Here is a 9,480-nt window from a genome sequence, read left to right as displayed (position 1 = left end):
AGGCCAAGAAGAAAAAACAACGTCTGGGAAGAAATGGGAGTTCATTGGAGACAATTTAGTGGCGCAGAACTTTTTCAGCAGGCTGGGGAGGGGGCTGTGGGGGGGGGTCGGGCGACTTGGCACGGGAGAGGCTGCACGTACCCATCCCACCGCTGCTGAGCACCGGTGCAGCCTCCTAAATGTTAAAATACATCCCAAGCCTCGGCACAGGGGGACCCCCCCGACCTCGCCTTGCCTGGACCGGTGTGACGTGCTCCTCAACCCCGTAAAACATCGCTCTGCTGAAGCCCCTTCCCCTGCCACCGCCACTGGGTTGGTGCCCCCAGCTAAGAGGAGGCTTGTAGCTGGTGAGAGGTTTTATTTGCTCCATCGTGACCTGCGGTGGTTACAGCTGCTCTCCAGCAGCTCTCCCGCTGCTTCTCCTGCCTTGATCCACCTTGCACAAGGGAATCGGGGCCAAATCCAGGTGCTGCTCTGCTCACCATCGTGCCCCCGTGACTTGCACATCCTTGTGCACGTGGGCTGCAAAATCCCTCCCACGTGGGAGCCAGGGGGTGCGCAGAGATGCAGGAGGATTTAATTCTGGGGTGGGGACGGTGGCCAGGAGCTGCAGCCATGAACCTTTGTGCTGCTCCAGCCTGGGGAAAAGGACGCTCAGCCCGGTGGGTCGGGGCTGCGGATCAGCGGGGCTGGGGGAGGATGGTGATGGCTCAGCAAGCAGGGTGGGATGCTGAGTGGGAGGAACTGAAGCCCTCCTCAGCCAAGGGTGCAGCCAAGTCACGTCACCTCCCCAGATAACCCTGATGGACACACGGACGAGGGCAAAAAGCACAAAGACAAGGGGGCTGGAAATGCCACCGGCTCTGGGGAAGGGGCTGCATGCCAGCGGCTCCCGGGAGCAGTGACAGCCCATCCTGCTCGCCTGGGCGGGGGGGACGGAGCCGGCTCTCCCGGGGGTGACTCACATGCTTGCTCCATCCCCCTGTGAGTGAAGGTTTCTTGGGAAGTGGTTGCAAAACCCAGACGTGGCGATGCGCCGGTGGGGTGCGGCCTGCCCCCCCCCCCCGTCCCCCATCCCATTCCATTCCTGCTGGCTTCGGTGGGAGAACAGGCTTAAAATGGGAAAAAAGGGATTACACCCAGGATGCAACATGGCAAGAGGGGCTGCTGTGGGGTTTTGCACCGTTGTCTTTGGGGGCAGCTTCTTCCCTTCCCTTCTGGGGATTCTCTGTTGTCTAATATAGGGTTGAGCTCGCCCCATAGCCCATCCCCAGGGAGCTCAGTGTGAGTTTCCCCCCTCCCCATCCCCTCTCAACGTGGTTTGCTGTGCCACCCATGCAGGCATCCATCCGCACGGGTCAGTCCTGCACCCAACAACCTCCTCAGGAGTGATGGGAGATGCACAGCCCTCAATTAGGAGGTGGCAATTAGTGCAGGGGGGGAAGGCGAGCTGGGAAGCGTCCCCCTCCCTGACATTTTGCTCCTGGGAAGGAGAGAATAAATGATCCATAAAGTTTCCATCGGCAACGCAGGGGAGAGCAGCTCTGACGGCCACACGGGAGGAGTGCGCGGGGCTGGTGGAAATATTTAATTTTGCTGTAAACTTTATTTTGATGGTTTGGGTGATTATGAGGGGAAGGAATTCATTTTTCCACTAAGCTCTCACGTTCATCACAGCAGAAAAAAACCCACCAGCAGAAAAAAAACCACCAGTGTTTGCACAGGAGCGAGCTTATTAAATAAATGTTGCCCTAAACGGGGCGTTTTTGCTTGCTCTGGTCCCAGAGCCATCGGGGCTGGGGGTGGTGGGGGGAAAGGGCTGGTTGGGCCCTTTTTCCCCCCAAATTTAGAGGTTTAGAGATGCCCAAGATGCTGCAGCGCATCATGGCTGGGTCGCAGGGTGCTGGGGGCGATGCTGGGCTGAACCGGCTGCTGCACCAGTGCCTTTGAGCCATAAAACTGATAAAAAACAAGAAATAAAAACATCAGGAGAGTTGGGGGGTGTGTGATAAAGGCGACAGAGCCAAGACTGAGTGTCCAGTGCTGCTGTCACCAGGGCAGGGACCCCGCAGGGTGTTTTGGGGGGATCTAGGGGAAACTGGGTTTTTCCCGCAGCTTTTCCCTGGGGCGGGAGCATCCCCCGGGATGCAGACCCTGGGGTCGGAGTGCCGAGACCCCCGGAGTGACCCCCCCCAGGCAGCGCCAGGGGAGAGTGAGCTGGCGCCCGGTGAGGCTGCGGCAAAGGATGGAGCGTGCCAGGCTGGCACGGCCTCGCACACATGTGCACGGGTTTGCACGTCTTGCACAAGCACATGCAGTCCCGCACAGCCTGGCAGCAGCAGGGGCAGCCTCCTGTGGCCGCGCCACCTGGCACTGGCACTCACAAGTGTGCACGAGCACACGGGGTCTCGCACAAACACGCGTGGCTTTGCACAAGCAGGTCCAAGCTTGCACAAGCTTGCACAAGCACTGGGACAGAAGCCCTATACTGGTGTGGGCAGTGATCATACTGGGGTGGAGTCCCCCATACTGGTGTGGGCAGGGATCATGCTGATACAGAGCCCCCCATACTGGTGTGGGCAGGGCTCGTACTGATCTGGACCCCCCATACTGGTGCAGGCAGGGCTTGAACTGGGATGGAGCCCGCATACCGCTGCCGGCAGGGCTCGTACTGGTACAGAGGCCCCCGTACTGGTGCGGGCAGGGCTTGCACTGGTACAGAGCCCCCCACACTGGTGCGCGCAGGGATCATACTGGTACAGAGCCGCCGTACTGGTGCGGGCAGGGCTCGTACTGGCCCGGGCCCCCCGCTACCGGCAAGCGCAGCCCCCAGCCCAGCATCTGTCCCGGAGCCGCGTGTGCGCAGGCGCAGGCGCAGGCGGGGCGGGGGCGAGGGGGGGGAGGAGGGGCCGCGCGGGGCCGTGCGCAGCCCGCAGTACGCATGCGCACAAAGCCCCGCCCCGCCCGGCCCACCTCTCCCCCGCGCAGCTGTGGCGCGTGCGCCGCGCGGCCCCGCCCCGCGGCCCCACCAAAGGGGCGGGGACCTGGGCTCCGCCCCCCTCGGGATGCTCATGCGCACTGAGACAGGGGCACGCCCGGGCGGGGCCAGGCGGGGCTCTAGTGGCCCCGCCCATTTCCCCGGCGGGGGGCAGCCCCGCCGTGACGTCATGCCCCGCCCAGGCGTGCAGGGGCGGGGTTAACAAGGGGGCGTGCCCGGCGCGTCCCGCCCTGCGCTGTGCGCATGCGCCGGGACCGAAGGGTGGAGGCGGCCCTGGCTCCGCCCACCGCCGCCTCTCGCCGTTGTCATAGCGACGGCGGCTGCGCGGGTGGCACAGTGGCGGCTGCGGTGGTGGGTCTGAGCGGCTGCGTGGGTCGGGGGGGTGGGGCCTGGGCTGGGGGCACCCTTCGTGGCTGTCCCTGCGGGGGGCTTTCCCGTGGGGGCAGGTCACTGTGGGGTCGTTTGAGGGGGGAGTTTCGTTCTGGGGGGTGTCTGTGTGTGGGGGTGTCTGTGTGTGCGCGTGTTTTGAGGAGGTGGTGTTGGGGGGCGTGTGCCTGGGGGGTTTTTGGGGGGTGGGGGTGTCTACTAGGCATGGCTGGCTGTGGAGGAGGGGTATGTCTCCCTCTTGGGGGGTCCTCAGGGGTGTAGGTCTGTTGGGGGGGGGGGGGGGAGACCACCTCTGTTGGGGGGGGCGGCTGTCTCGGGGAGGGGGTGCCTCTGTTCTAAGGGGGCTGCCTGGCAGCAACCCCCCCTTGAGGTGTCCCTAAGTAGGGTGTCTTGCTTCCTAGGGTGCTGTGGAAGTCAGTTGGGGGCAGGCTCCCTGTGCTGGGTGCCGGACCCCCCCGGGGTGTCTCTGTGTGGGGGTGTTCCCCTGAGGGGTCTGGGGCCGGGTCTCGGGGGGGGGGGGGGGGGCTGCTGTTCCCCATGGCCGCAGTTCAGGGTTTCCTTCAAAACCTTTTACTCTGTCACAGGTTACGTGCACTTCTGCGGTGGCCACGATGGGCTCTGCGCTTTCCCTCCCTGTTAGCGGTGCCCCCCCAAGGCAGAGGCAGAAGCCAGAGGATGATGATGATGACTTACTCAACAGCCGAGGCCGTGTGGAAGACATCGCCAAGTTTCCGTATGTTGAATTCACAGGTCAGGACAGCATCACCTGCCCCACCTGCCAAGGCACTGGCTGCATTCCCACAGGTGACTTAAATACAAAAATCAAATGTCATTTACGTGAGCGACCGTGCACACACGTGCCATCGGTTAATGCGTTCTTTTTGCGTTCCAGAGCAGGTAAATGAGCTGGTGGCGCTGATACCCTACAGTGACCAACGGCTTCGTCCGCAGAGAACGTAAGTGTGTAGTAAGAGAGTAATTATGTCTCTGCAAAGAGTGAACAGGGCTCTTTTGTCGTTTATGGCTGCAGCTAAACACTTCACACGTTCTGCAGCCTCCCCTTCATCTCGTGGCTTGTTTTCATCGGAGTATGCCAACAAATACAATTTAAAGTGTAACTTTAAATACATCCTGTGAAATCCCACTGTGGGGTGAATGTGGAAACAATGATCCTACTCACACCATTCATCCATCCCCACACCCTTTACTGAAGCTCTCAGAAAGAAACTGCCTTAACAATAGCAAAAATAGCAGATAGCGAAAAGTCTATGGGGGCAAAAATGATTGCTGGGTTACTCATTACCGAAAAATAACCTCTTTAAAGGGTGACGGTTTTGAGCAATTTCAGATATTGAAAATGTTAGAGCAGCACTTCTGCGTCTCTTCCAAGGAAGAACAAACACGCCTTGTGTGCTGGCTAGGTTGGGTTTCAGGTCTAATGTCTCTTGCAGCCGTGGATGCTGCGTTAGGGCAAAGGAGGTGACCCTTCCCTGCCTCTTCCAGGAAGCTGTATGTCCTGCTCTCCGTGCTGCTCTGCCTGCTGATATCAGGGCTGGTGGTCTTCTTCCTCTTCCCACACTCCGTCCTGGTCAACGATGATGGTATTAAAGTGGTTCAGGTTTGGTTCGACAAGAAGAACTCCGTTGTTATTCTTGCCATCACGGTAAAATTTTCATGTGTTTGTGTTCCCGAGGGAATAAATAATGCGCTGAGCTTCCAGGAAGGTCGCTGCCACTCGTGTCTTCCTGCTCTCTCCATCCAGGCCACCTTACGGATCAGGAACTCCAACTTCTACTCGGTGACAGTGACCAGCCTGACCAGCCAGGTGCAGTACATGAACACTGTGGTGGGCACCCAGCAGATCACCAATGTCTCTAGCATCCAGCCGCTGAGTGACAAACTGGTACTCCTCTTTCATTGCACTTAACTTGTTTTGGTGATGCTTATAATATACGAAACCTGTGCACCACTGTGAGTTAACCTGGTATTAGTCTGTCTACACCTTTGCTTGGCAAAACAGCCTCATGGCTAGAGCAGCCTGTGCTTTATGCACACCAGCTGAAAGGCAGCAGCCAGCAGGGAATATTCTGAGAGGAGTGGATTTAACAGAGTACTAAAGCTGTGTCTGAGTATATTTTTCTCTTTTACAGGTGAATTTCACTGTGAAGGCGGAGCTGGGAGGACCCTTCTCTTATGTGTAGTAAGGGTTTACTACTCTTCGTATATAGTTGGGGAAGAGGGAAAGTTTAAGCTCACTTAATTAGAATTTGTTCTGGAAATTACTTGTTTTCTGCTAACTTCCTGGCAAGAAACTGTTTGCTAGAAATGACTTGACAGGCCACTTTGTCGGGATGTTGTGACGTGGCTTTTGGACCGTGTCTCATGTTGAGTTAGCACCGCAGGGAAAATATCATCAGAAGATACCAAGAAACGCGAGTGTGTCTACAACCCTGCTTAGCCTGTGCTGACCTATTTCTTTGTTTTGGTCTCTTCCAGTTACTTTTGCACATTCCCCAAGGTGAAGGTACATAACATCGTGATCTTCATGAGGTAGGTGGTTCAGTGTTCGGCTCCTGACTCAAAAGGGAAGTGCTGCCACAGCAAATCTAGGGTACACGAAGAAAATTCCGCTTGGCAAGCACCCCAGCCTGGTTCACAGTGTCAGCTTTTAATCCAGGCCAGTTGACACAGTTGGGTGAAATGTAAGATAGGGAGGAGGAGAAGACACCAGGCTGCTCCACGCTGAGCTTTCACGTGAGGGGTGGTTGCACCAGAGGCTGCGCTCGCCTGCTCTGCATATCCCTGTCCACTGCAGTGATCTATCCTGAGCAAAAATCTGAGAGGATCTGCAGCTTTCGAGGGGGAAGAGGGGTTACATGATGAGGGTAGAACCCACTGGGCTTTTTTATTTTGATAGAGGGATTGCTGTTGCGGGTTCTGTCCCCACTAAACTGCTCTTCCCCCCTCCCAGGACGTCAGTGAAGCTCTCTTACATCGGCCACATGACACAGAGCGCTTTGGAAACGTACCACTACGTGGACTGCAGCACCAACTCCACGGCTGCCCTGGACCCGCTACCTCTGCAGTCCCTCTCGACACAAGGCGCAGCCAGGGAAGCCAAGAGCAAGCCCTGAGGGTGCAGCTGATGTTTTCCGTGGGCAGATGGTTGTGCACATGAACTTCTAGAAGGGAGCAGGAACTTTCAAAAGGAAGCAGAGGGATCGCAAGTGACTTTAGCAGGAGATATTTGAAAGCTCTGTGTCCCTTTCACGCTCTTCCCCATGCAGCTGGGCTGCATTGCCTGTCCACAAAACCCGCCTGGGATGTTGTTAACGCATGAGCAGGCAGGTCCCTCCCCAAAGCCAGGGTCCTGCTCGGCCCACCTTCCTCTTTGGTTCTGAAGAACCTTTTTGGTAGGGAAACTGGACTCTCAAGCTTCCTGCTTTAGGGTCTGAAGATCCTTTTTTGCAGCTGTTTTGAAGCTTAGCACCGTGTCAGCTCCTTTCAGGGTAAACTAATTAGTTCTGTGCAATTAATTTATTCCACTTTTGTTCTGTGGTAGCATGTCACTGGCTTGTTTCAAAGCAGACCTTGATTAAAAAGGGATAGTCCTTGTCAGGAGCGCACAGGTAAGGCTTCCATCCCCTGAGTTGCACTAGAAGGAGGCAAAGGAAGCGAAACCTTTGAAACACGCTTTATTGTGCAGATTTTGTTTGCTGGCAGCTGAGGCCACCTACAGCAAACCACTACCAACACACCCGTCTCGATGAAGGCGGCCTCAGTTAGTGCAGCACTGCTGGGGAACTGTGAAGGCTCCTGGTGAACTGGACCTTCCTCCTCCGCACTGCTCCAAACCTTCCTCTCCTCCTCTTCGGCAGCTGCAGGGTCTCAGGGGTTCAGAACCAGGGGGCTCGTAGCTCGGAGTTGCTTTGTACTTGTGCCTGCCGCAAACAAGCGCGGAGTTGAACTGATTTTTGTGGGAGTTGGGCCTTTGGAAGGCTTCCCTCCCAGGAGCCGGCCTCCTGGCGTGTTCTTAAGGCAAAAAAGATGTGAAAGCGCCACTTGCCAATGCTCTCACTGCGGCCTCGCGCCGTTTGCAGCTCGGAGGGGTTAATTCTGCTTCTGCCCTTTGTAATTTTTCTGGAAGGTGATCACTACAGCCACCCGTGTTTCCTCTCTGCCTGCGCCTGTGGGAGGCGGAGGGGGGGGGGTGTGTGGAAACAAAGCGCAGGTAAAGGCTACGAGGGAAACGGGGGCTGGTGCTTTTCAATGAAGGATCTTTATTTTGCGTGAGTTTGAAATAAAGCCACCCCTTGCTTTTTTTTTTTTTTTTTTTTTTTTTTTTTTTTAAGAAGTGGCACTTGCGCCTAGCAGGGTTTCTAGGACTGATTTCTGTTCGTTAAAGCCGAGTTGCCCGTTACTGCGAGGTATCCTTTGTTCGGACAAAGCTCTGGCTTCCTCCTTGTCCTGGAGCTGGTGCTCTGGGTGGGATCGTGCCCTCTTGCTGCTGGTTTTGGGGGAACGAGGGCTGAGAAACTCGCCCAGAGAGCAGCAATTCCTTTCCCCCCCAGGGCTGGTGGGACGGGTGACCCCGGCTTTGGTGGCTGTCACACTGTGCAGTCCTGGGTGATGTGATCACGAGCTGCTCGCATGACTCTTATAACCCTTCCCCAATTTATGAGTTGAACTCTTCAGGAAAATGAGGAAATCACAAACTTTGCTCTTTATCCATCTGGTTTCATGAGCTTCCCCGCTCAGTCCTGGCCCCTTTGGTTTCTCCTCGTGGGGTGATGCTGCCTCCTGCCCCGCCACCCCACACCCCCCCCGACGTTGCCTTTCCCACCTGCGCCACTGTCCTCGGCTGCAGCCCCGGAGGTGACACAGCCTCTCCTGCTACAGGCTGGGAAAGTAGCCGCCTCTGGGGGCCTTTTACCCGGGTGATTTTGGGGGGCTCAGGGGGTTCCCACAAGCTCCCGCTGCTTGGCTAGACAGGGGAAGGGCTTTGCCCCGAGTTAGTTGTGTGGCAGCTGGCAGCGGTGAGCCGGAGCACTAATCATTAGGGGTGCCCTCTGGGTCATGTGGCAAAGCACTTGGCCTTTTAAAGGGCGTTTTATTTTGAAAATCCTTCTTAATCCCCCCAATCCTTTTTAATGAATTTCTTCTGCCAATGTTTTTTGAGGATCCCAGCCCTGCGGAGGCTGCCTCAGGTGCTTTAGCACAGTTGCTGCTGTGTTGCCAGCTGTGAGTGTTTAAAATTGAGATGAGGGCCCCAAAGTAGCGTTTTTAAAAGTGTTTTTTTTTTTTTAATCCTGTAAAGTTGTAATTTCTCTTAATGAAAAACTGCAGCGCCCAGGCTATCAACGGATGCAAAAAGCCGAGGCTTTAACAAAAGCACTGTCATGAAACTCATAAACTTCCCCAGTCAACAGCTGCATGTTGCATCCTGCACGTAAAGCTCAAGCACATTTGTAACTCCTGTGGGGTCAGTGGGCTAATTTTCTTTAAGATAATAAAAAACCCCTCAACTACTGAGGCTTTTCCTCCAATTAGCAAGCCTGTTTAAGAGAAGAATTTAAATATGTAACTTTTTATGAAACTTTAAAGGCACAACTGCCTTGCGAGACGTCAGTGTGTGATGGCTGCCAGCTCTGCCACCCTTTGTATTGCTAAATAGACCCTGGAATGAGATTTTTACGTGCACAAAATGGACAAATTCTGTGGGGAGGGGGGCTGGAAGGCAGGCCCTGGCCATGGGTGTACTGGTTTGCATCACGATTGGTCTCAGCATCCCCCTCCCCACTGGTTTCCTTACTGGTGTCCCCAGTGCTTGCCCCTGTTTTGTTCAGGGGAGCAGCGGGACAGAAGATCGGCTCCTGGTGTTCCAAGATCTGTCAATTTAGATGGCTTTCCCCTCCCTTTTTTTTTTGCCTTTTTGAGGAATTGATATGTTTGGGGTTTTTTTTTTCCCTTAGCATGAGGTAGCCTCAACCCAGAAAAGCTGCAGATTTGACCCAAACCCTTCCTTTATCATGGCTGAGAGATGCGGAGAAGGGAGCGAGACCGCAGCAACCGCCTCCGGAGAGCGACAAAAGCAA

The 9,480-nt window shown here is 55.8% G+C and overlaps 1 protein-coding gene across 1 annotated transcript; it reads left to right on the top strand.

Moving 5' to 3' along the window:
* The first annotated feature begins 3,258 nt into the window (after window positions 1-3,258).
* TMEM106C (transmembrane protein 106C) lies at window positions 3,259-7,707 on the top strand. Its single transcript, XM_055792341.1, has 8 exons — window positions 3,259-3,349; window positions 3,970-4,189; window positions 4,278-4,341; window positions 4,889-5,048; window positions 5,148-5,288; window positions 5,536-5,585; window positions 5,882-5,935; window positions 6,357-7,707. The coding sequence occupies exons 2-8, from the start codon at window positions 3,997-3,999 to the stop codon at window positions 6,517-6,519; spliced, it is 825 nt and encodes a 274-aa protein (XP_055648316.1). The 5' UTR covers window positions 3,259-3,349; window positions 3,970-3,996; the 3' UTR covers window positions 6,520-7,707.
* Window positions 7,708-9,480: the final 1,773 nt, after the last annotated feature.

Source organism: Falco peregrinus, chromosome 19 (assembly GCF_023634155.1).
Source record: "Falco peregrinus isolate bFalPer1 chromosome 19, bFalPer1.pri, whole genome shotgun sequence".
In the NCBI taxonomy this organism is placed as follows: Eukaryota; Metazoa; Chordata; class Aves; order Falconiformes; family Falconidae; genus Falco; species Falco peregrinus.
The sequence above is the reverse complement of the archived record's forward strand: the minus strand, read 5'-3'. Positions and strand labels throughout refer to the sequence as shown.